At 43.1% G+C, this 27,123-nt stretch overlaps 1 protein-coding gene across 2 annotated transcripts; it reads right to left on the bottom strand.

Moving 5' to 3' along the window:
• On the bottom strand, positions 1–26,197 carry RLIM (ring finger protein, LIM domain interacting). 2 transcript variants are annotated; one of them, XM_054838902.1, is made up of 4 exons: positions 20,610–20,760; positions 8,380–8,568; positions 7,450–7,533; positions 1–6,612 (listed from the first exon to the last, which is right to left on the bottom strand). In XM_054838902.1, the coding sequence occupies exons 2-4, from the start codon at positions 8,546–8,548 to the stop codon at positions 5,078–5,080; spliced, it is 1,788 nt and encodes a 595-aa protein (XP_054694877.1). In that variant the 5' UTR covers positions 8,549–8,568; positions 20,610–20,760; the 3' UTR covers positions 1–5,077. The 2 variants fall into 2 exon arrangements, with proteins under 2 accessions (XP_054694877.1, XP_054694876.1); XM_054838901.1 differs by lacking the exons at positions 7,450–7,533; positions 20,610–20,760 and adding an exon at positions 26,036–26,197.
• Between the last annotated feature and the right edge of the window lie 926 nt (positions 26,198–27,123).

The following is a 27,123-nucleotide window of genomic DNA, read 5'->3' as shown; positions in this document are numbered from 1 at the left end:
AACACTTCATGCATTTTATTGAGTCTATTTAAATTTGCATTATGACATCTTACATAGGGAACAAACTCCTCCTAAATGTTAGCTATCAAATCGGGTCAAACTGTTGTCCAATGACCTCAGAGTACCATTTTGTATTAAACAACTCCAGTATAAACAGGTGTAAAGCACTGTACAAAAAAAGGAAAAAAAAAAAGAAAAAAAAAGAAAACTGTTACATTCTCAGTTGGATTCAGGGCTTCCCAACCAACAGCCTTACTAGCAGATGACAGTGAAATTCAGGAAGGGGTCTTGAGTATTTGAGCTTAAGGGAACAAAACCAGATAAAACAATCAAATTCAATGGTATGTTTCCCCATAAGAAAAAGAAGAATAAAAAGAGATACCTCCTACCAAAAAAGAGGTTGGGAAGCCCTGGTTTAACAGATGCAAACTTCTTTTCAACACAACACAACTTGTATGTGCTTTGGGTAAGTTACCATCGATTCCGTCTCTTTGCCCTCCTCCTCCTCTCCCTAGTGGAGGATAAACAAACAAAAAGCCTAGTGTATGCGAGGGTTGGAAATCTTTCGGACTTTGTTATGAATTCCCTTAACGTGGCTCCAAGCCAACCCTCCTCCAAAGCACCTCCTCCTGGGAGAGGGCAGGAGGGCTTGGGGTGACAGGCCCAGGGGGAATGGCCTTCAGCTGGGGGGGGGTGGATTCAGATAGAAGGAAAAATTCTTCTCTACGAGGGTGGTGAGGCACTGGGACAGGTTGCTCAATAAATTTATGGCTGCCCCTGGCTCCCTGGCAGTGTTCAAGGCCAGGTTGGATGGGGCTTTGGGCAACCTGGGCTGGTGGAGGGTGTCCCTGCCCATGGCAGGGGGTTGGAACTAGATGGGCTGTGAGGTCCCTTCCCACCCAAACAATACTGTGATTTTAAGGCAGAGGAGCAGGCAGACGTTTCCATCACGGCTGTGTACCTCATCAGCTCCATACTTGTTTACAAACCCTTAATCAAGCAACGGGAGCCCCCGCGGTAGAGAGCAAGGATGACCGGTGAGAAAACCCAGACATCAGTTACACGAACGTACTCATTAATGAAAGGGAGCCCAAACTAATGGTAAGGCTGCGGCTAAGCCGACAGGATGCAGCTCTGTATTGCAGTGTGACGGAGAAAAAAACCCCCTCGTCGCACTGCTACAAGTCAGAGACCAATGGTCAGCCTTAACGCATTTCTATTCTCATCTTCACGAGACCCTCGTTATTACGAGACCGCTGGGAACCTCCTCTCTGTGTCGGCAACCATCTCAAGATAAACATCGGCTGCGGACAGACCAGGGAAACAGTCCTCTGGACGCTCCGCATTTGCATAATCCAGACAAGTGACAGGAAACTGGAATGACAGTCATTATGGCCCATTGTGCCAACTTTGGTGGGAAATCTCTTCGGTTGCAAGTTGACACAATGGACAATTATGGCTCCTTCAAAACTGGTACGGATCATGTCAGTCCAGCTGCTGTGCCTGCACCTCAGCACTTCCTACAAAACATCTTTAAACTTTTAATGAGTAATTTCTATGCATGCAGTACCTACACTAATCAAGTAATTTTTAAAATAAGTCAATTAACTGCCTACAAGTTCTTTGCAAAAAACCCAACCTGTTCAAAGAAATAAAAAAGTGCACGTGAAAGGGAAATCTAACCAACCCCAGGAGTAACTCTTCACAGTCTTTTAACGGATAAAGCCCCAATTAAAAAAAAAAAAAAAAAAAAAGAGGCAAGCAAGCACCCACAAGTCTGTATGGGTTCACAATCTGAGTTAAACTAGCAAACGCATTCTTAAATAAAAAATACTGTGCATTTTGCCTTGTGACTGCTTTAATCGCCGTGTACGGAGGTCCAGGTCTGGAACTGAAGGAATTAAGCTCACACCCCAGACAGATATTCACAGCAGGAGCTCGGGTGGTTTGCAGTTAGAAAAACCCACCACGATAACTACCGAGGCAGGCAATACCAGGGAACCTCCTTCAAAAATAAAATAAAAGCAGCAGCTTTCAACGCCAAAGAAACTGTGCTGCTCGGAGCGAGGGAAGGCTGAGAGAGGCTCCCACACGGTGGCACTGTGACCCAGGCAGCTGCCTGCCGCCTCAGACTCATTTCTGTACAGTCAGGCCTTGGAAAAAAGCAGGATTAGCCCTTTTAACCCTTCGTACGGCTACAAGCGTCAGTGAAGCGGCCGTCTCCCTCCTGAAACACCAAGAAAGCGTAAACGGAGGGAAGCGAGAAGTACAAATGCTCGATACCAAAATGATTCATAAACTGTAAATTAGGCTAATTGTGAACCTCGCTAGAGTGTCTTTCTACTTGGTTAGCAACGGCAGTGTTAATAGTGGCTTCTCCTAACTCCAATCTAACTTTAAAAGAATAGAAATTGAATTACCACAGAGGCTGACGGATGACTCGGCTACATAAAGAAGTCTCTGCTGTATCAGCAATTTAATTTCTGCCAACTCCTCCAGACGTCAGGCAACGAACCCCCAGCGCCTTTAGCACGCTCAGTGTTGGAAAAGGCATATAAAACACTAAGAACATCCAAGGGCTCCTGAACGGAGGTTAAATTATTTGTTCTTGGTACCATTTGGGAAACCTCCAGCATTTTATTAGTTGCTATCGTTACAGAAAGATAAAATGTTAAGGCATGCCACTATTAAGCTATAACAAAACGGTAAAATGGTTTCTACCAATGTGAACAGTTACCGGAAACTCAGAACATTAAAAAGAAAAGCCATGTTGAATGACACGTATCACAGCTGAGCTTCGCATTGATTAGCACTAGTGGGCTCCTTTCTTTCTGGTCACCAGCCTCAGTCCTCAGAGATGTACATCAGACATTCAAAATCTAACACGGTATTCACGTACAGAGGGTTGTTGGGGTTTTTTTCCTTCTAATTCTACGCTCCATAAGTCAGTAAAGCCACTGGCAACTGCAACTGATAGCATGTCTTTGCTATGTGAATGCTACCATAAGAAATTCAAAAGTGTTATTTTGTTGAGGAAATTTTGGCATAGAGAGCCCAGCACCTGAAATTAATACCTAACTTCCAATTTTACAGTAACGCATGTCAGAGGGAAAAATTCAAAACCATGAGCTTATTCATTCTTCTGTTCAAAAAAAAATCCCCTCTGCCACGATGGTGTGTCCCACCAGGAGGAAAGCGAGCTCAATAGCCAGTCAGGGTTTCCCACTGAACCAAACACCACAAAACCCACACGGAGAAAAAATTCGGAATTTTGGAACATCGTGGAATCCTTAACTAGCTGACAAGATGTTAAAATGGCTTAGAGCAGAGACTATAGTTTTATGCAACCACCACTATAAAACACCAAAAATCTGTTTCCGTTAGGAAGGAGAGATAGGCCAGCTTTGGTTTTGTCATCTGAGGAACAAGCAACATTTCCCATATAGCCAGCAAGAGCAGTTCATATCGCTTTATCACTACTACCCTGGAATCGAAATAAATACTGCTTTCCCTGCTGCACATGTAAGCTAGGGAAAAAAAAAAAAATCATTAGAGAATACAACACAGAACAGGGCATCGAGGGTGAAGGATGTTTTCCCCTGACACTGATGAGAGTTGCGGTACATTCTCCAATTCTCAATTTCAATATGCCACATACATAATTTTAAAAGTAAATTCAACTCATTTCAATCTGTGCGATCAGTCTATAAAGGGTTTATGGTTTTTTTCAATGTTATTCTTAGAATTGGCTACACATTTAAGTGTACTCCCATAATCAATTATAATTTTCAGATTTAAACTAACACTAATAATTTGTTTTCCGGTTAATGCTTAAATTCTTTTTCTGTGGCACTGGAGTTACCGGCTACCAGCAGTGGATGCATCAGCAGATAAACCTCAGCAGACCCAGAGGTTACTAATATAGTCAAAGCTGGTGGGGAAGAAAAAAAACCTGTTGGTACTTGTCTGCTGAATAGTTACACAAACTGAAAGTAAAAGTTGATACAAAAATTGGGCATAAGCCTCACTGAATGAACTGGTACATACCAGTTTGTATTATTACGTATCAGTAACCATATCAAGAAATAACCAGCCATTAGAAGAGTTTCTAATTTTTATCATCTTTTTTGGTGGCATTACTGAGCCAAAACACTGCAATTATAACATTTAATTTCCATTTTTTAATGCAATTAAGATGTCTAATTCAACTGTTTTTATATTACAGTAGCTGTTCACATAAATAGTACAGATATGCACTGCTCTTGACAGGTACACAGTTACAAAAGCAGCTCTCGTATTTAGTTTGCTCTCTGTGTGGTGGGTTTTGTATGAAAAGCATTCTTGATTTCTAAGCATGGTACAATTTTAATTCTTAATGCGTTAGTACAACAGTGCATTGGAAAAGTACTGAGCTTCTACAAAAAAGCTTTACAATTTTAAAACAGATTTTTTTTTTATTTAAACAAGCATAGGCAATTCTTATATTTCCACAACAAGATAAATATCCCAATTAAGCTAACAGCTCATCCTACAGCGTGCCATAGTGATGGGGAAAGGGCTAACATTAGTGTTATTTACACAGACATGTCCAATATTAACCCGGTATGAAAATTAAAAGTATGTTCAAGTGTGCAATTAAGTTCATGTTATTTTTTCAGATAGTTGGATTTCTTGCAAAAATTCCTCTACGACTCATGTACATTTAGCTGGGATGACGTCTCAAAGAACTCCTCGTAAGCACAGTCTTGAGGGCAAAATGTTTATTGGACTGGGATGGCAGGGGCTGGGTGGGGGAAAGAACTTAATTATCTTCACAAAGAAAGAACTATTTTTAAGCGGGTAGATGTCTTTGGACAAGTGAAATTTAACACCCAAACTGACTAGATCTTGAAAACCCTAATTAAAGAAATTTTCTGATTTTAAAAGCTTGAATTCAGAGAAAATGCTTTCATGAGGGAAGATTCACTCTAAGTCATTACTATACATTGAGGAACCACTCAAAAAGTGGCCATAAAGGAAGTGACTTCTTTGCCCATCACTATCACACTAGCTGCTTGGCCATAAATTCAGATCTCATTTAGACAACACTCTCTCTGTTACCAGAAGCTAAGACTGCTCTGCGACAAATGGGACAAGTGGAATTTTCTGATAACCAGCGATCAATGCAGTGGACGTGATACTCGTGCGAACAAGGCAATTTACGGAGCTTGTTGCCTTCCGTGTACTCTGTGATACACACACTACAGGTTTTCAGAGCATCGCTCTCACCAAAATTCCTCATCGCTAGGTTGTCAATTTGTTCTTTGGTGAGTCCTCTTGGTTGGTCATCATCATCTTCATTTAGTAGGAAAAATTGTGCTAGGCTAAGGAATGGTAGAGAACCACTTTCTTCAAATGTGACCGATCCCCTTGTATTCCGACCTTCCCGTCTGGCCCCAGATGTCGAACCACCTTCATTCCCACCTTCATACACCTCCCCTGAGCTAACATCTGTACCTTCGTTGCTTGAAGTACCACCACCTCCGGGCTGCGGCTCAGCAGCATCCACGTTCTGATTTGGAGTTGGGCCACTAGGATCTGTATCGCTATCGCTATACATGAAGTAACTCAGCTCTCCGAAGCCTGTCATTATCTGCCTTAGCATAGTCTGAATAGCAACTGATGTAGTCTCACTTAAGCCTGTGTTTAAGATCCTACGGATAGGAATCCTAATGGTACTGACGTAAGTTCTCACTCCAGCCCGTTCTGAACGTGAAAACGTGCGCCTAAACCCTCCCCGTTCGCTTTCGTAAGTGACTGTGTTGTTAGGTGTCTGGGACCTGGACCGAGTTCTGTTGGCTATGCTGTCTCTTTGCCGATATTCTCCCGGACGAACTCTTCTCACCTGAAGATCAAGTACTATGGTGGGAGGCCTCTGCCCAGGAGCTGCAGACTCACTGGTGCCGTTAGTTTCTGAAGAACCTGCCGCTTGAGGAACAGGTCTCGTCTCGGGGGTTGAAAACAGAACTGCATTTTCACTTGGCATCTCAGTCCCCACTGTATGCTGTCTTACTGTCACATGCTGCCTAGTTCTAGAGCTTCCCTCAGCTTCATTCGCTGAGGAGTGGTCAAGTGTTTGAGATGATGTATTGTGATGAGACCTGCGAGGAGTCTCATTCACTGGATTAATAGGTGACCTACTTCTATCAGTCCTAGCCCGCGTTCTCCGCTGTTCTGGACTCCTACTTCTCGCTCTCCTCTGCCCTCTAGGAGGGGAAGCTTCCTCAGTTGTTAGCTCCTCTGAAGTGCTCCTTTCTGATCCAGGCTGCCTTACAGATGGTGATTCAGACCTTGGAATTTCAGAGTCACTTTGGCTGTTTTCCAAATCCTCCCCACTGGAAGGCTCTACAGATGGCTCATTCTCAGTTTCTGGATTTGTGTTCCCATTATTACGGTTGACATTTATTTCCAAACTGAATCTGAAGTCACCACTATTTGGGTTAGTCCGGCTCACGGCTCTCCAAGACTGGTTTCCTCGTTGCCCACTTCGTGTTGTATTTCCAGTCTGTCGGACTGAATTAAGCCAGTCTATTATAGAATCTCCGTTTGACACATCTTCTGCGGACTCTGCACCTGCGAAAAAGACAGGGAACTACCGAAATTAGAGTACTGAGCTAATTTTGGAGTGATCTTTTCCAAGAACATAATTGCTTAGTATAACGAGTGACAATTTAGAAGTGCTTAATCCTACCAAGTGCTATTGCGGTTTCACACATAGCATCACAATTCTTATCTACCAGAGCTCTTTTAAGGGAGCAGGAGTGGACGTTTTCCTAATATGTACACATAGGCTGCAGCCATCACGTAGCAAACGAGTCATCAAAATAACACATATTGTTCATCATAAGTAAATGGAAAGTCACATTTCAGGTGTCGTAACACATCAATATTCTGTGTTTTCCTTTCCAAGCAATTAAGTAACCTATCGACCGCTAAATAGAGAACTAAGTTTGTCCTGACCCTTCACTTGAAGAATGGCTTTATAGCAAATCTATCTCACTAAAGAATGAACCCCAGTGGTAAGCTCCAAGTGTCCTCCACCAATCTCTATAGAAGGGTGATAATGAAAGCAATACAGCATCTTTGGAAGGGAAGAACGGTGAATAAAAAAAAGAGGGATTGCCAAAAAGCACCCCAGAAGGGAGCAGACAGAAAGGCAATCTTAAATTAAAAAGAAAAAAGAAAAAAGAAACCTAAATGAAACTTTATCTTGATGCAAATAACAGATGTGTTATGAGTGAAGTCTGTCCCAAACTGACCTCTGCAGCAGATATCAGACATAACGTTCACTTAGTTTTGAAACAAAGCTCACCTTGCACCTGCCTAGGCTTAACTTGTTCCACTCCTGCACTCAAGTTAAGGTCCGTATGGGGTGCTAAAGTTAAGAGTTTTCACAAATACTGTATATACCTCTATTCTCATCACTGTTTTGCTGTGGCGGACCTTCTTTAACTTGGTGTAGCCTTCTCAGCAACTCTTCTTCAGTAATTTCACCTTAGAAAATAAGCAAAATTTTCCAAAAATATTTCCAAATCATATGTATGGCAAGCATTATCAAAAACTTCTAAAGAAGGTACAAGCCACCGCTTGTCTTTTTTTTCTAATTAAATCCTGCCATAATGAGACTGCCAAACAGGTTGCTAAGAGGAAGTTCAGACACTTCAGCACCATTATCCCAAGTAAGTTTTGCTGAAGCTCAAATATCCAACATTTTCAACCTATTTGAGAGATGTGCTTTCTGGTTCTGTAACCCCTACAACTTAGCAGCAATTTTCATCATCCTATACCAATTAAATGGCTGTCCAGGGTAAAATATTTAAGATAACACCTTCACAAGCATGAAAAAAGGTTTAAATTAGTCGAAGTCATGTTTTAAATTAGAACTGGTTTGAATTAGGTATCATTCTACAGAGCCTCAAGTTAAAGTAGTAAGTCAATTGAAAACTGACATAAAAACGCCCATGCAGAATCTCACATCAGACTACTTGTCCTAGTTACAAACTCTTAACCTCACCAGCACAAAATTTTCACCCAAATGCTTAAGGGAGATTATTTACTGATCAAAAATATCTAAGGGTCCATCACTGGAGCTGGGTCTACCCTGGGTGTTCCCAACAAGTTGTGTAAACACTAGACTTTTGCATCTCCTAACTACCTCTCCACTAGTCAGGGGACCACTCAAATTTGACTGTGCACAAATTAGTAAGAAGCTACTTCCTACCATGGAACATAACTGCAGCACACAAACTAAATGGGTGAAACAGTTTCAGGAGAACAGAAAATGACACAAATCGCCTACAAGCAATTCTAGTAACATGTACATACACAAGCATTACCTACCTGGTGTGCCTAGCAAATTGTTATCTCTCATAAGCCTGTAGTCCTCTTCACTCAGGTTGTTCACAAACTGATAGAAAGCTTCTTCTCGATCTAACCGGTCTAGCTGACTCTGACGTTGTGCTTCTGATTGATCAATATTTCCTTTATCACTAGAATCTGAGCCTTCCATCTTGATGAGTGGAAGAGTACCTAAAAAGGAGAAAATAAATCCTTCATCCAGCATAGTGAAATATAGCATGAAATTTAGGTATGTTTAACCTGTGCTACGGCCTTCATTATTATCCTTAAATTTGGAGGGGGGGTGCAGTTTGCTAATGAAGCTTCAGTTAAGATAAGCTGCATAACCACAGGGATCACAAATGAAATAATTCTCAAAGCATGAACCTCTTCCAGAAGCACAAACAAAATCTATGCCCACTGTGGTGGGTTGACCCCAGCTGGAGGCCAGGTGCCCACCAAAGCTGCCCTATCATCCCCCTCCTCAACTGGACAAGGGACAGAAAATACAACAAAAGGCTCATGGGTCGAGATAAGGACAGGGAGAGATCATTCACCAATTACCATCATGGGCAAACCAGACTCAACTTAGAAAAAATTAATCCAATTTATTACCAAGAAAACAGAGTAGAGCAATGAGAAATAAACCCAAATCTTAAAACACCTCCTCCCAGCCCTCCCTTCTCCCTGGGCTCAACTTCACTCCCAAATTCTCTACCTACTCCCCCCCAGCAGCACAGGGGGACAGGGAATGGGGGCTGTGGTCAGTTCATCACAAGTTGTCTCTGCTGCTCCATCTTCCTCAGGGGGAGGACTCCTCACGCTCTTCCCCTGCTCCAGCAGGGGGGTCCCTCCCACAGGAGACAGTCCTCCACCAACTTCTCCAATGTGAGTCCTTCCCACGGGCTACAGTTCTTCACCAACCGCTCCAGCATGGGTCTCTTCCACGGGGTGCAGACCTTCAGGAGCAGACTGCTCCAGCGTGGGTCCCCCATGGGGTCACAAGTCCTGCCAGCAAACCTGCTCTGGCATGGGCTTCCCACGGGGTTACAGCTTCCTGCTCCGGTGTGGGGTCCTCCAGGGGCTGCAGAGGGACAACCTGCCTCACCATGGTCTTCTCCCTGGGCTGCAGGGGAATCTCTGCTCTGACGCCTGGAGCTCCTCTTCCCCCTCCTTCTTCACTGACCTTGGCATCTTCAGAGTTTCTTATATCTTCTCACTCCTCTCTGACTGCAAAAGCTGCTGCTTTTTTTTTTTTTCCTTCTTAACTCTTTATCACAGAGGCGCTACCACTGTCCCTGATGGGCTTGGCCTTGGCCAGTGGTGGGGTCCATCTTGGAGCCGGCTGGCCTTGGCTCTATCGGACAAAGGGGAAGCTTCTAGCAGCTTCTCACAGAAGCCACCCCTATAGCCCCCCCCACTACCAAAACCTTGCCACGCAAACCCAAACCACCCATTATTATCAAATACTCAAAGCAGCAAGTATGAACACATGGAATAATATCAGCCATAACCCTCAGTCCATCTTTACATAGTTGACTACAGGTTCACGACTATCCACTTTTTAACAAAATATTCCTAACACTGCAACCGCCTCACGAATCACAAAGCGTGCCTTACAGCGCCATACAACAGCGTAGTACAAGGCATAAGCAAGCCATCCTTGATCATGCTCTCTAAACAAGTTTGGGATTAAGCATCCATCGCTTCTTCCTGCCCTGTACTATGGTGAGGAAAGCAGGAATCAATCTAACCTACTGCCTTGCTCTGAGGAACGCCTTTTTTACCATCCATGTGAATTTTAACAGAATGAAGGGGTTATGAAGAATTCAAATACAGAAGACGCTATGCAACACTGTGTCAGAAAAAAAAAAAGGAAAAGGGTTTGTAAAATCAACTTTATAGTTTTATGTCAAGAGAAGAATTTGCTTGCAAGTTTCAGCATTTACTGAATTACTGATGTTGATGACTGGAATTTCCAGGACAAAACTCCACAGTGTATACCAGGTATAACTTCTGCTATAAAGAATTGTCTTCTACATTGTGTATTTTTTAATATAAACTTCACCTCATATTGTTTTCCATTTGGATGAGCCCCTTGACAACGACTCTCTCAAAAAAAAAAATAATCAATGAATGCCATGTCTATATTTGACAAATATTACAACAAAATACATGCAAATGCAGGAGACATTTTGGCACTGCTTGCGCCATGCAAATATATAAAATGAAGTTAAAATAATAACTACTTTCCTTAATCACTACGCCTCACTATTCACAACATCAAGAATTTTCCTGTACAACTGGTAGAATCTAGTTACTCAGAGAGGTGATTAGCAAGCTAATCCTCTGCATGCTAAAAAGCTCTGCAATAACATTCCCCATCAGAAAACATTCCTTTCATTTAAACCATACTTCATGTGACATGAAAATACTGGAAGAATAAAGCTTTTCTGCTTCTCACTGGAAAACTTCCAACACTTAGACATCTGTCTAGTGCAAAAAGCATCTTTTTTTTTTTTTTTTTGTTTGTCAGCACAGCTGTCAAGTCAAGACTGCCCACAGTTTACATTAGTGCTTCTCCACAGAAGAACAGCACCGCATGATCTCCAGGGGTAGTTTATTTCAGCTGCTATTGTGAAAATTAAAGTGCACTGACAACCTCAATGTATAACAGTAGAAAATTCCACTGGATAGGACATCTCATTATTGCAGACTTGCAGATTATAAAATAGCTACTCCAACACCCTTTGTCTTGAATTCTGACGCAGCAGAACTTGTTTTTAAGTTAGTCATATTAAGGCACAAATGACTTGTTGCCACTCAATAATACAGTATGCAAAGCTACTGGTATTATTTGGTTCTGTGGATTTCTGCCATTTTACCAAAGAAATTAGGTTTCATTTTCACCTTTTTATCAGTAAGCAGCAGCAATCACTGGGGTTACTATTGTTTCTAATGGCAGCCTATCAGCTTTCTCTGTATTGCCAAATCTCTGGTGCAATCTAAAGACTGCATGGCCCATCTGAAGACTTGCATGCGATGTGCTGTCAAATAAACGGATAAATGAACACATTCACAGTCAAAGTTGCGCAATGGTTTCAGCAGGTACGTTCCACTTGGACTGGGCTCAGTTATGAAATCTGTATGCCCTTCAAATCTCAGGCATCTTTCTAATGAGAACATAGCTTGCTTGAAACTCAAAGAGCTTTTTACAAGCTTTCTGTAGCAGAATGATGACTCCAAGTAACTTCACTTAAAGACATATTTGTTCTAGAAGATACCAGAAATACAAAGACAGCTGCTTTTAAAAGAAACACCTGAATAAAGCCTTGAGTACAACGAGAGACTTGCATCCAAAATAAAACCTTGAAAGATGCATTAGTTCTCTGGGGATACACATCAAAACTCTAACCAGCATTCCCTTTTTTTTAGGACAATGATGAAACACAGTTGACAATAGGATTAAGAAGATAAGGGAATGTAGTAAGATGCTAAGGGACAGGAGCAGTGTAAAGTATTGTAAAATATTTTCCCAAAAATGACTGCCACCTCGGTATTTACTGACTTTAAAACACACAGAATGACTTCATGCGCAATATTAACATATTTGTAAGCATTAGACTAACTCTACAACAGCTTTTAAAAAAGAAAACCACACTATGCATACAAAGCATAACATTTGTTTACTGCTTATGCTTTGAAATTTTCCTTTTAACTGCAAATTCCAGTGCTTGCAGGCACCTTAGCTATATAATGTCTATTTCAGTCAAAGACACTTGCCCATTCCATTTCAGAAAATGAAGAGGCACCATTCTTGGTCAGGGAAAGAGGGAATCAAAACAAGTGAAGTGTGTGTGGGGGGGAAATCTCTTCTTTACCAACAGACTGATGTACACTTTTATAGTTGATCCTTTAGGAAATACTCGGAGTAAGTCAGAGTCAGACTTACTTATTTCCAGGTTTGCTCCTCTCTTCTCCTCCATCATCTCATATCCCTCCCTCCTAAACCATAAAATCAGCTACTGGTCAAGACTGAAAAGATGCTATTACTAAGAAAAAAGCCTCAGAGGTGAGATCTTGAATTAAGAATTTATTTTACATTAGGACTATTTCTACTAGTGACAAACTCACTGTATTTTCCTATTGCAAACTACTGTAACAGATCACACTAGCCCGCTGTACTCCAATTTCATGCTGTTTAGCTTCAATGTCCTAGAAATACTACAAATTTATGTGGCATGTTTACACTGATGGAAACACAGATGGCACAGAAACATATAAACGCACATCAAAACATTCTCCCTACCTTACTTTTGGCAGCAAAAGGGACGATACTCTTCAAACTAAAGCTTTGAGATCATAACCAGTAAATGGAAAATAGGAGTTCTACGCTAAGGCTTCTGCTAATTTCTCTTCACTGTCCACTCAGCTCACTGTCCATTTTAAGCTTCACCTCCCACACCGCTGCAAAGCCTCACGTTACCAGACTGAACTTACTAGAATATTTAGACTACTACTGCCTCAGCATGACTCCATAGGTCCCATCTGGCTGTACAACAGGATTTCCGCAGTGGCAGTTACTATGTCGCCTCGCTCCTATTTCAACATGGTAGAGTGTTGCAGAAATAACTTGAAAATCTGTCCCTCATTCAGGGTTCTGCTCTCAGCTCATACACTGCAGGAAATTAAGACTGGCTTAAGGAAGCTGACTGCAGTAACACAGGGAAACCTGATGAGGGAAAGCCAGAGTACACTATTAACTCACAACAAAATAATCAACATTTGATTATCTAATAAGCAGGTACGCTTCAACTCTGTTTCTCTTTCTTCCAGTGGTTTAGTTCAACTCAAAGTATGCCTTTGTTCTTATCCAAGTGAAAAGATTCAGAATTTCCTTCTTCAGTGTCCTCCCTTGTCAGCAGTGAGTTGACAAAGGGTGGGGAAGGTCACATCTATGAGCAGGAAGTTCAGTTCTGTTGATTATTGCCAACTTCAGCTGAGATACCCAGCAACGAACATCTCTTTATGGGAAAACAGGGGGGGAGAATCACCTAGAGGTTGCACAAAACAAAAGAATCATAGCTAGAATAAACTATTTTCTCATTTAAAAAAAAAAAATGAAGGGAAATATTCTTCAGCAGCTGAATATCCAGACACATTAACTACAGTGAATTCTTAATTGGTGTTCCCATCCTTCCACAAGTCAGCAAAGTATCTTCCCTGCAGTTACGCTTCAACAATCTCAGAGATTTCAGAGCACAAATAACTAGCTGTCTCTCCACTGCTGCTACAGACTGCAGGAGCAAAAACAGTAAGCCCACAAAATGTATTGTTTCTTACATTCTTTTATTCAAGAGGAAAGAATATTATGCTCTTTTCGATAGGAACAATTTACGAGCACTAGATATTCCTTCAATAATGCAAAGTTATCATTCTTACAGTACAAGAAATTTTTTACATTTTCCTTTATGCCAAGTCATGTGTAAACTAAATCCAATCAGTCAGGAATTTACTACTGCTTAAAAACAATCTAGTGGGACAGTAAGCACTGATAAATTACTTGTGTTGTCCATTTACCTTCAACAATAACACTATGCATCTCCATACTGCTTAGCACCTATGGACTACAGAATTCTTCCCAGCAGAAGTACTAATGGACCATAAGGCACAATGATAAATCACTAGCTCTTCCTCCTTCAAAAATGTGTAGTATCTCCTGACATTAGTTCTCTCTGTTGAATACCAAGACACTAGCTTAGCCTGCACTCCTGTTTTTTTAAATTAAAAAAAAATTTACATAAAACATTAGAACTCTCATTAAACTAACTAGGTAAAACTTAGAAGATCTGGCAAATTCAGAAATCTCTCATTTGCAGGGTGTGGTGGGTTGACCCTGGCTGGAGGCCAGGTACCCACCAAAGCTGCTCTATCACTCCCCCTCCTCAACTGGACAGGGCAGAGAAAATGTAATGAAAGGCTTGTGGGTCAAGATAAGGACAGGGAGAGATTGTTCACCACTGTCACGGGCAAAACAGACTCAACTTAGGAAAGAAATTCATCCAATTTATTACCAAGCAAATCAGAGTAGGGTGGATATCTGCTCCACCATCACCCTCCACGGGCTGCAGGGGACAGCCTGCCTCACCACAGTCTTCTCCACGGGCCGGCGCCTGGAGCACCTCCTCCCCTCCTTCTTCACTGACCTTGGCGTCTGCAGAGTTTCTCACTCTGGATGCAAAAGTTGCTGCTACGTTTTTGGTTTTGGTTTTTTTTTTTTTTCCCTTCTTAACACTCTTATCGCAGAGGCGCTACCACCGTCCCTGATGGACTCGGCCTTGGCCAGCGGCGGGTCCGTCTTGGAGCCGGCTGGCCTTGGCTCTATCGGACAAAGGGGAAGCTTCTAGCAGCTTCTCGCAGAAGCCACCCCTGTAGCCCCCCCTGCTACCAAAACCTTGCCACACAAATCCAATACACAGGGTTAAATGAAAAAGGAGTACTTTAAAGTTATAATCTTAATTAGATTTATGGGGCAACTCTCAAATTTTAACAGGAGAAAGGCACTCAATTTTTTAACCTGCAGAAACAACTCAGATGCTCATGAGCTAGCTGTGCAATAAAAATTTCCTCTAAAAATCTAGGTGTTACTGGTATTTCAATGTTACATTAGAATCTGTAGTGCCCTGTATGTTAGGAACGTTTCCTGAATTACCTCACGTCCCAGCAACATAATTAATACCTCTGTATAAACAAAAAAGATGATGGCAATATGAATAAGTGTTTCATAGATGTGCTCAGCAGAAGGCTAATTTCTCAGTTATGATTCATAACCTCATCTTAATTAGGTACTTCAACTGGTAGAGCACCTTGCTTACTTCCAGTCTGCAGAAATTATCAAAGCCTTTGACTAAAAGAAGTGACTCCATAGTGGAAGCCAGAAATACTTATTTTCTGGTTTGGGCGGTTATAAATTAACTATTGTTTTCCTCCCTTTCTTTCACTGAACACACCTCAAAGACGTTTTAGGTCTACAGCCCAAGTACAACACAGCTGTCTGTTGAAAGCTCTTTTCCATGAACTCTGACTTCAGCAGCTCTAACATACAGTCCTGTTTGGCAGGACCAGCCCCAGCCAGCAGTCTCTCCAATTCCATTTCTCAAATGACACAGGAACAGCAGCTAGAACAGGCAGTTCTGCTACCCCAGGTTCTTTAGGCACAAACAGAACCAACTTCATGTGCAGCATTTGTCTGACCCACCCACCTCCCAACTACCAGATTTTCCTAGAAGAACTAAAAGTTGAGAAATAGTTTCCATGCCAGGCAGTATCCAATTTCTCCATACTCAAAACTAGCAGAAATAAGACACAACAGAAATTACATTTTCATCTCATGTATTTCATCATTCAAGTCTGCAAGCTCAAAAGCAGAAGCAAAAATTGACTGGCAGTGAATCCTATCATTAAAGGAAAGATACCATAAAACAGTAAAATGAAACAGCTATCTATTTGCATTATACATTAAGCTTCGTTATGTCAAGTATGGTTTCTTCTTCCTTTTTGTGCAGGTGCACGTTTCCTCTTGTGATCACACCAAAGGCTTTGATAGCATAGGTACAATTCTCTCATCTACATCTTCGAAAGAGCAACAAGTAACAAACTTTTCTAGTTTTCAAAGTTGCATCATGGATTTTGGATACACTCTTTTTTTTCCTGCTAGTCCCGCTTGCTATTAACTCTCTGATGAACAACAGATCTACGCTCTTACTAGGTTTCTACTAAACCTACCACAAATTTTAAAGACTCGAGAACTCCCTATGTCCTCTTTACCTCAAAAAAATTATCATGGAGCATGTGCTACTTTTGGAAAACTGGATGAAAATTTTGTCTTCTATAAAGTATTCCGTGTAAACTGGTATAAAATTTAAATGCCAGCTTAACAAGGAGTGTTAAACATCAATTCAGCTATTTCACTACCCCAGTATGATTCCAAGCAAAGGCTGTAAACCAAGATGTCATTCCAAACATACATCTGAAACAATAGAAAGCAGATGAATACTTTTGCAGAACAGTTGCAGAAAATTCCACAGAAAAAAAAAGAGGGGAAAACATTTCAACAGGACCAACCATTGAGATCAAGAGAAACTCTCTTGGATGTACTATCAACTCCTGAGATATCAGAAAGAAGTGAAGAAATCAGGGTACAGAACATCCTACAGTATTTAAGGCAGAAGAGCTCTAGTTAAAAAAGAAACAAAACTCATGACAGTTTTCCAATGTTATCTTCCGTACGGAAACGTAGAGCTTAGCAATTCCAGAATACTGAAAGCATGTGGAACGAAGATGGAGCTCTGAAAATAAAATGCAGTAAGAACTGCCAAAATCCAGGGCTTCACATTTTATCATCTGCACTTACTAAAACAACACTTTTCACATACAAGTTGACAACAAAATTAAGACAGTACTGCCTTTTGCCCTCAAATTCAGATATCACAGAAGAGAAAGCACAGCATATACAAAGTGTAACAAGTTTCCAGCACTCGAGTCTCGTGAAATGATGCTGTTTTTCCCCAGAAATGAACTTCCCGCTAGGTCAGGAAGCAGAAGGCCCACTCTGAAGCTCAAAGGAAGTAGTAATGCTGCACACGAGTAACCAGTGTTGACACCGAAAGACAGCAGTATAAACATATCATTGACATCCAAGGAAGTCATACCCACAAAACTACATGATGACCATCATGGAGTGTTTTCTTTTCTGAAAAAACATAAGTTTTGGTTAGCGAAAGCACTAAGCCAATCACAACTCACTGAATTTCAACCCATCTTTAAATTTACTACCGTATCTCACTGTCTCCACAAAACTGCTGCTAATACAGCAGTAAAAGGCCAATAAAACAATGACAATCACTACAACCACAACCCACACAGGAATTCCGATACATGGATTTCTGTTGTTGATGTCTAGCACCTAACAAATATAGAAGTGGAAAATAAATTTAAGTAAAATTTATTTGACTTTAAATAGGTATCTGTAAGGCTAAAATTCCATTTCTGATGATATACCTAGGCAGGCAAGCTCAAGCATTTTAACAAGACTACATGCACGTACATCTTGCATACTGAAATTAAGAATGCTCTAAGCAAAATGTTTTTAAGTTACTAAATTAAGAGAAAATATGCACCGACTTCTCCTACATATTCAATTATCATTAGATGGGTTTATGAGACTGTACAACTCTGCAGACCTCCTTGAGTAAAAAGCTGAGCTTCAACACTGCATATTAGCAACAAGTTACTAACAAGTACCTCAGTAATATAAACCTGGTGCACTGGTTTAACCGTGGCTGGACACCAGGTGTCCACCAAGCCGCTCTATCACTCCCCTCCTCAACAGGACAGGGAGGGGAGAAAAATAAGACGGAAAAGACAACCCCAAACTCGTGGGTCAAGATAAAGGCAATTTAATACATCAAAAGGCTGCGCACGAAAGCAAAGTAAAAGCAAAAGATTATTCTCTACTTCCTATCAGCAGGCGATGTCCAGCCACTTCCCAGGAAGCAGGGCTTCTAAGCGTAGCAGTTGCTCCGGAAGACAAACTTGCAAGAAAACGAATGCCCCCAGTTCCTCCCCCTTCAGCTTCTTATTGCTGAGCAGACGTCATATGGTACAGAATATCCCTTTGGTCAGTTTGGGTCAGCTGTCCTGCCTTTGTCCCCTCCCAAGATCTTGCCCACCCACAGCCTACTGCTGAGCAGGGGGAGAAATGCTGGAGAGACAGCCTTGATGTGTGCCAGCACTGCTCAGTAGTAGCCAAAACACTGGTGTGTTATCAAGGCCTTGATAGCTACCAATACGCAGCACAGCACTAGGAGGGCTGCTGTGGCGAAAATTAACTCCATCTCAGCCAGACCTGATACATCTGGAGAGCTTGAAGGAGACACAGGCTTGTGTGTTTCTTATTATCTTAACCTGCACAAAAGCAAAACGGAGTCTCTGTGATGCTTCTGGCTATCCCTATCCACCATACAGAGGTCCTGACTAAGTTATTACACTGTTTAGAAGTATTGGTTTTGAGATGCACAAGACCTTCATAAAAATACCTTGAAGACAGAGACGTTTATGTTCAGTTTTATCCCTTCAAGATTAATTTTTGCAACCTCAAGAGTTGATAATCTCAGTCTTGATGAAAACTGAGGTCACAAAAACTTGAATAAATACCCAGTACTCGTTTGGATTCAAATGTTTTAATAGATGGAAACTGAGTTCTCTACACAAAAATTTAGAACAGCCTAGTAACGTGTTAAGCTATATTAAAATGGACTTAAATACAATCCTTAGACTCGAGTATATGAAGTTACAACATCCACTGCAAGTGGAAGCATTCTACTAAGACCAAGGAATGTATTTTGGTACATTCCCATAGGGAAGAGGAATAAAGGACAAGCTAAGCAAGTATATTAATATATAGGTGTCTTAAAAATATTTTCATTTAGGGCTCTCACTACCCATTCCCCTAAAAATACCAGTACAAAAAAAAAAAAGGACACACAGCAGAGACCCGACACTTGTAACACTGTTTTCCAGTACACCTTGACATGCCTACGAATTCAGTAATTTAGAAAATAAATATAATACAGATGACAACCACTATAAGCTTGAAAAATGCTGGTGTGATTGAGTGACAAGCATTTATGTAGTGAGAATTGCTGATGAAGAGAACACTTTAGTTGTTACACTTTAGTAGTCTAACATAACAATTCCAAGCTATAATTCTTTTAATTCCAAAATGGTAAATCTGTAGAGGGAATACAGTCAGTTTAACTGCTAGTTGACCACTACAACAAAACTAAGCATCTGACTCTCAATTAAGATAATTAACTGCACAAGAAGTAGCCAACTGTTTACTTTTTTAAAATAGACTTGACAAGCCACTGCAATTAAAATTCAGGGACAAATTGGTGTCAGAGTTTCTTTAGCATTTCAACAATGATTTTCAGCTTGAAATTAACCAGTACTGCAATATGGACAGGGAGAATAAATCAGATGTGTGATGGTACTACTGGGTACAACCCAGTTTCAGTTCTTGTTTACAAGCTTCTCTGTATAAAGACTATCTTCCTGAAAAATAGTGAAACAAACAAAACTATTATTAAAAAAAAAGCTGTATTTTTTTTTTGCTGTGAAACCTTTTCTCAGGCTCCTTCTACTACACAGTAAAATCAAGACACATAACAAACCTTAATAACCACATTACACATATATTATATACAACCTGATATTGCTCCTCCATTAAAGCAGATCGCTGAAGATAAAGTAACAGATACTATCTAGCTGGACTTGACAACTGTTTTGAAATACTGTAAACAGAAATCTTAAATATCAAGAAACACTACTAAAAAGGGAAGAACTTGCACAGGAAACTAAGGTGACAAGAGCAAAGATGATGTGACTAAGTGGAGAGAAACTAATAGGATAGTAATAGCAAACCACAGGTTTTAATAGGTTACAAGCTGATCAAGACCCTTACAACAGAGCGAGATATGAAGAGTTCCCTGGCCTGTCTCCACAACAGGGCTTCTTGTCTCAACTAACGGGAAGAACGGACTGAAAACACAGTCCTGAAGAGCTGCGATCCCTTAAGTAGGCACTAAACAGTATGGCGAGGCCCAAGACAGTGGCTATAATTCCCTTCCGCGCTCCACCCCTCCAAAAATGGGCTAGTTTAAATTCTTTCTCCAGCCCAACCAGATACCTAAAGGGTGAGGGGCCCAGCAGCCCTCCCCGAGGGGGGAGCGCAAACCCTCTTCCAGCTCCAAATGGAGGAACAGGTTCGCCCCGCTCCGGCGGCAGGCCCTGCCACACGTCCCAGGAGAAAGGGGAAAAGTCCCCAGGGTGACAGAGCCCGGCCCATCCGGGGGAGACGGGGGCCAAGGATCCTCGCAGTGCCCCGGGCACACCCGCGCACAGACCGCCATCACCGCCCCCAGCTCCATCACGGCACCCCGCTCCGCCTCTGCCGCGGGGCGGTTTCGGCCTCCCGAGCCCCGCGGAGCCAGGAGCCGCCCTGCCCTGCCCGGAACCCCGCAACCGACACGGCGGGGGCCCAGAGCAGGGACAGAGGGGCCCCGCGGCCCCCGGCTCCGGGCGGGGGCCGCAGCCGCCACCGCCTCCCCTGGGCCTGGGCCTCTCCCTTCTCCGGGCCATTTTGAGAGTCCGCCTCCGGCCTCGATACTCACCGCCCGCCGCCACCGCCCGCCGCCGCCGCCTCCCCAGCTCTCGGTCCGCTGCTCTCCCCACGCCTCAGCGGGCTCGGTCCTGGCTCACCCCGCTCCGTCCGTCCCCGAACACCCGCAGCGTCGCCCTCCCTCCCCTCTCAGGCGGCCATTTTCTGCTCCATTGTTACCAAGGAACGGGGGCCCGGAAGCGGCCGCCGACAAACGGAAGTGAAGGCGCGCGCGCCTCTGCGCAGGCGCCGCCACCCCCTCCGGGGTGTGGGGGTGGAGCGCGGCCCAACGAGAGGAGCGTGGAGGACCGCGGGGATAGAGCGGCCCCAGCGCCCAGGGGGAGCCGCCATTTTGAAGAGGGGCAAAGGCTGCGGGCTGTGGCCGGCTGGCATGGAGGCGGGGTGGCTGCTGGGTCCCTTCCCGGCCACCCCTCACCCCGCAGCCTCCCGCCGCCCGGAGGGGGTGCCGAAGGCCCCGGGGCTCAGCAGGGCCCGCCTGTGGTGCCCGTTAAGGTGCAGCAGCAGTAGGGCGTGTGTCCCCCCAGGAACCGGGCCTGTTGGTGCAAGGGCTGTTTCATGTCACCTCACGGTGCAATCTGGGCAGAGGTGCCAGCGCTCGGGGCTGGTGATGGCCAACGTTGCCAAAGGCTGAGGAAAAAATTGTCAGCGAGGAGTGGTGTCTGTCAATATGGACATTCGCTCTCCTCGCCCTCTCACTGTGGCAGCGTTTCCCCTCCTCGTGCTGGGTTTTCTCTGCTGCCTAACCTGGTGTCATGTATTAAAGACAACTCTTGCACTATATAAAAGCTAAGATACGCCTGTTTTCCACTATGAGCCTTAATTAAAAGAGCACCAGACTTCCCATGTTCCGTAAGTCGTGTTCTTAGGTTAAATACTTACGCAGTTTAGTTCAAGGAGAGTGAAAGGTTGAGGCTCTGCAGACTTGTCTCCCGTAGAGAATGGAAGGGATTGCCTCAGCGTTTGGAAAGATCCCGCTGTACTGCCTGGAAGGTCTCTCTTGAAAAGGTCTTTAAGGAAAAGTAAAACAGATGACTTCCAAGCAAGTCATCTTCGTTTTCGAGCAAGATCCCATACGTAGAGAAAACACGTATTTCTAGGGACTTACATGGTTTCGGGAAGCCCACAAGACACCTTTGTTTCTCCTCTTGGTAGTTTATTATAATAATAGTGAGCTTACTGTCAAGTTTAGGAGTGGGTTACATTTAAAGGTTGTTGAAACTTAAATGTGTAGAAAGATACAAGCCCACCTTTTAACATAAATATAAACTGTATAAATATAAACCGTAAAACAGTTTTATATATTCACAGTTTAAATTTACCCCTTCAGACTGGAGAACTCAAAGGCAGCTACAGAGCTCGTGCTAGCGAGAGTGGAGGGGTCAGGTACAGGGCATGTTTCTCATCGGTTTTACTTGCCACAGCATGGGACCAGGAAAGCAAGTGGGTTAGAAACTCACTGAAACGAAGGTCGTGATGCCAAAATCATTAGGAATGGAGAACAGAAACAGTCCCGGTTTCATCTGGAGCAGATGCACGATCCCAGCTATATTTTTGTTGAAATAACCAGAACATAAAGCATGGAAGTTTATTCCATCTGCAGAAGAACAGATGATATGGCATATAGTCGGAGTGACGGAGAGGTGATACCTAGTTCAGGATAACACTTGCAGAAGGTTAACCTGTTGCGTTTTTAAAAGCAAATTGGAGCTGGGAGAGTGAGTTTAAATCAGATCAATCCTTTGCATCATTGCTGCAATATAGATCCTGCATTACAGCTGGATTTACTGTAGGGTCAAACCGTGACCTAACAGATCTGGTTTGACTGCTCAATGTGAGTAAAATTAAAGAAAAAGAAAAAAAAATGGGAAGGGTAAATTTAATGTCACAAAGGACTGATTCTGAGAGATTCCAGTGGTTGGAGAAAGTGTGTCCCCTGAAGAGAGAGACCCCGTGGCTGAGTGCCTGTGTACACTTTCATTTTTGGCAGACGTCTTTGAAGCAGGCAAAAAATTCATTCCATTGTCAAACATCGATAAATCAGGGAGCAGATATTGGCACACAATTGATCCACTTTATGAGGGAAAGCCTTGTGCCGACGATTGATAAGGCAGCCACCGAGTGTGAGTATTGCCAATTAGTAAATCAGCAGGACGTCCATCAGAGTGCTCTGATGGCAGACCTGAAAGAATGGAAGAAATAGGAGGCGATGTGACTGCGACAGAGTGGTTTATGCATGAAAGTGAATCCTGTCTTTTCTCTCAACCTTTTCTGAATACAGGCAAGGTCAGAGCAGGATAAAAGTGGCTTTGTTATACACCAGTAACCTAAGCAGCAAAATGTTAGGGATTATGGAGCAAATGGGAGGTGGAGCATATTCTACTATTTGAACGGAGGGATAAGGTGATGGCTTATGCTCCTGGAACAACCTCTTGGTATTTTATGACATCTGACAAGTAATTTTTGTAATGACAAGTTTGTTTGTCTCTTTCTTTCCCCCTCATTAAAATACTTTTAATTGATTAATCTTCCCCAAAAAGTCTTGAAGATCATCAAAAGGCAAGTGCCAGAGGAATAAACCATGTTATTCTCCGTGGGTGAGTTGAGATTCTTCAGGCAGATATTTGCCAGTTTGCAGAGAGGTGAACACCCAGTGATGCGCAGAGATGGCAGCTGGGTTCTGCTGATTCCAGTGGTAGAAACTTGTAGCTGAGGTCTGGGGCAGACAGAAAAGGGAAGAGTACCTCCCTCGGTGAGATTTGGTGGAGTTTATGTGCAAATGCCCTCACAGGGTCCATCAGGTGCAGAATAAGCTCTGATTTTTCAAAACCACTTAGTGGATTTCAGTATCCAGTTGACATGAATAAGAATTAATGGCCTATGCATACATATCTCCTTAATAGCTTTGAAAAAAATTAGGATAGGTGTAGCACTGTATTTCAAAAAGCCTGTAGGGGAAAATATATTTGCATAGAGAACTTTCCAGTATAGGGAAAAAAAATCCAAAATCTATAGCAAAAGCATGGTGTAATTCATACTTATGTGTTTTCAATTTGCTAATGTGTGTATACTGAAGGAGAATTACAACACTTTTCCGTGGTAAGTTTAATGTTGTTTCCTTCAATGAGGGTAAATAAATTTACTTTCAACCCCGCAGGGTCTTAAAAACTGGTTATTTGGTTTGCAGTGATAGATGAGAAAAAGTTGGTTGTTTTTTTTTCCTAAAAAGATATTAAAGTAATTTATTCACAATATAGATAAGTAATAATCCAAATGCAGTGAGGTGAGGAAAATCAGAATCTCTTGGGAGCTTCTAAACCTGAAGAAAAAAAAAAAAGAAGACCTGACAAACTCAAATCCTTATATTCTGAAAGTGTTAGCAGAGCCAGGTACTGAGCAGGCAAATGAAGCCAATTTACACTGATGTACCAGCCCAGAACAAACTTGAGAGAAAAACCTAAGGATATAACTATTCCTAACGTTGCTGTACGGTTGTGTTGGGTTTGCGTGGCAAGGTTTTGGTAGCAGGGGGGCTACAGGGGTGGCTTCTGCGAGAAGCTGCTAGAAGCTTCCCCTTTGTCCGAGAGAGCCAAGGCCAGCCGGCTCCAAGACGGACCCGCCGCTGGCCAAGGCTGAGTCCATCAGGGACGGTGGTAGCGCCTCTGCGATAAGAGAGTTAAGAAGGAAAAAAAAAAACCAAAACCAACTAGTGGCAGCTTTTGCATCCAGAGTGAGAAACTCTGCAGACGCCAAGGTCAGTGAAGAAGGAGGGGAGGAGGTGCTCCAGGCACCGGCCCGTGGAGAAGACTGTGGTGAGGCAGGCTGTCCCCTGCAGCCCGTGGAGGGTGATGGTGGAGCAGATATCCACCCTACTCTGATTTGCTTGGTAATAAATTGGATGAATTTCTTTCCTAAGTTGAGTCTGGTTTTGTCTTCTAATTATTACTAAGGCAGATGTCTTTGTGATAACACGGCTATCGAGCTCAGGTTTAGAAACAGCTTTCAAGGTTTCCAAGTAACTTACTCCTATTCAGTAACTTTTCCTGTAATTAGTTGTGGCCGGTTTTTCCCTTTCCTTAAAAGCAGCTCGGCCTCACACACTCGGTTATAAGAAACTCTTGTCCAGGCAGAAGCAATAACTAGTTGGACAGCTTCAGCACCACTTCAAATCACTAGTCCCACGTCAGATTTCTGACAGCTGGCGCGTGCACGGTCTGTGCTGCGTTCCAGTGCCGCAGAACAGCCGGGCAGGTTCCTCGGCGCCCCGGGGATTGAAGCCGAGTGCAGAAAGCTGCAGGGAAAGGTGGGTGTCCGGGAATGCAGCGTCCGTGGGGCGTTTGCCGGAGACGTGACGCGTCTGCGTTCTTCAAGGCAGCGAGTAAATGAAGAGTCGGATCCCTGGGGGGAAACGTAGCGTTTCTCAAAATACTGCTGCCGAGGTCTTTTTGCTCGGTGCGTTCTTGCAGCTGATGCCACAAACCTAATTGCAGATGGCCTCCTAATGGAATACGGTTTTTCCAATGAGTATTTTTGGCCTTTAAAAAGGCCGTTAACTAGAGATCTGGGCAGCGTAAAAACAGTCATTTTGACTGCACCCCCTGCGACCTGTGGTTTTAAACTGGGCTCCTATTTACTTTTTTTGCCTTTGCTTCTGAGAGGAAGTTGCATAGAAAGAGTGTGATCGACGCAGGATGCGTAAGGTTCTGTCGCGTGTTCTAGGTAAATGCACTGGAAAACAAACTCCTCAGGCTGTCTGTAGTCACTGCTGCAGGTAACAAAAGAGATGGAGTATTCAGCTGAGTGTGTGGTAGTTTTTTTAGCGTGCAAATCGCTCTTTAAGGGGTAAAATCCATTTCCACTTTCCCTGGTGCAGTCCCTAGGATAGGTCTGTATCCCAAAGGATTTCTCTCATGACATTTGCTGTCAGTCTCTAAATCCAGTTGCACCCAAAAAAATTCAGGCTGGAGAAGAATAAATAAGTTAAAGCAGAGAGTGTAGCAGTTTATACAGCCCCAGCACCGAGATGCTGGGCCCTGTGATGACAGAGTGCTTTGTGACTGAACCCCACTCAGTGTTCAGGCAGTAACTGGCCAGAACTAATCAAAAAGTCAAGTATTTGCTCCTTTGGCCAAAAAGATTTTTAAACGTGCCCTCAACCGACTCGACAATAATAAAATGTAGGAAAAAACCCTCTTGTGATGTCATACAGTCATATCCGTTTGTTCTGGTCAGTCTGTTCCAAAATACTTCTGTCCAAAGTGTGCTGGTGCAGGCTGACTCCTATGGATTCTGGCACAGCCTGATAAATTCCCTACTAGGTCACCTAAATCAAGGAAAAAAACCTAATCAAAGCCCCCCAAATTAGGATTTTTTCCTTTAAATCCAGCGCACGAACCGTACATAATGATGAAAGACACTTACTTAGTATTGGGTACATAAGAAGAACTTTTCTCCTGTAAATGTCTGGTGGGAACTTAGCGTAGTACACTTTTGCTCTTTGAGTCTCCTCGTCGCTCTGTATCAGGATTTTTCCTATGCGGATTGATCGACAGCAGTCTCGTAGACCTTGTTCCATTGCCTCTCCTCCAAGCGAGCACCAAAAAAACCAACAGCAAATTGTTACACGCGAAGAACCGGCACAATTGCGAGATGCTACAATTACACAGACAGCCCCAATACTGTATTGGTGAAGAGTTCTGAACAGGAGATTTTTTTTTTTTCCCCCCTCAGTTCTAAGTGTTAGAAACACTTGGAGCTCTTTTCCTTTTTCCTCTCTTTAGACAGAAAAACACGTCTGCTCGGTGTTAATTTAGCTCCTGGGTACGAGCGTTCCCACACGCCAGTGCTAAGCTCTCAAAGGCGAGAGCTGGAAACGTCACCACCAACGTACGGGGTTTGGAGAACGTCTCTGAGCTCTGCCCAGAGACACCACGGTGCAAAAGGCAGGAGAAGGGCAGGAAGCCGCGGCGCCACTGGATTTTACATCACAGCTACAACGGTTTCCGCAGCAGTGGGCAGAACAGCAGAGACTCTACCACTGCTGGGCATGGTTTGTTGGGAGACCTGTCTCTGAGCAGAAGTCGTTAGCGGCAGACGAGGATGGACAGTTGGCCTGGCCTCTCTCAGCTGCTGGAGGAGAGGCCAGGTGAAATCTGTTGCAGCTATTTGTCTCCTAAAAAGTTTCTGAAACATATTACTTGGCATTCTGTGATCAAGGATACCTAAGAGAGAATAACACCTGGCAGCTTTGGGTAAAACTTTGCTGTAGAGAAGTGTTGTTGCACGTTTTTGAAAAGAAGTTGCTTACAGGTTTCCAAAAGGTTTAACTTGTGCTCATTCAACAACCAGAAACTGCCTACCACTTCTCATTATGGCCTTTACGGGAGCAAACGCGGTGTGTCTTGGTCACGCTGACAGCAGTGCCAAGCTAAATAATGTAATGGAGGTACGAGGCCTGGCTAATCAATCATTTCAAGAAGATACTGTATTATTATGAAAAGTAGGCTTTG

This window comes from Grus americana, chromosome 12, assembly GCF_028858705.1.
Source record: "Grus americana isolate bGruAme1 chromosome 12, bGruAme1.mat, whole genome shotgun sequence".
Lineage (NCBI taxonomy): Eukaryota > Metazoa > Chordata > Aves > Gruiformes > Gruidae > Grus > Grus americana.
Note: the sequence above shows the minus strand (reverse complement) of the source record. Positions and strands in the feature narration are given on the sequence as shown.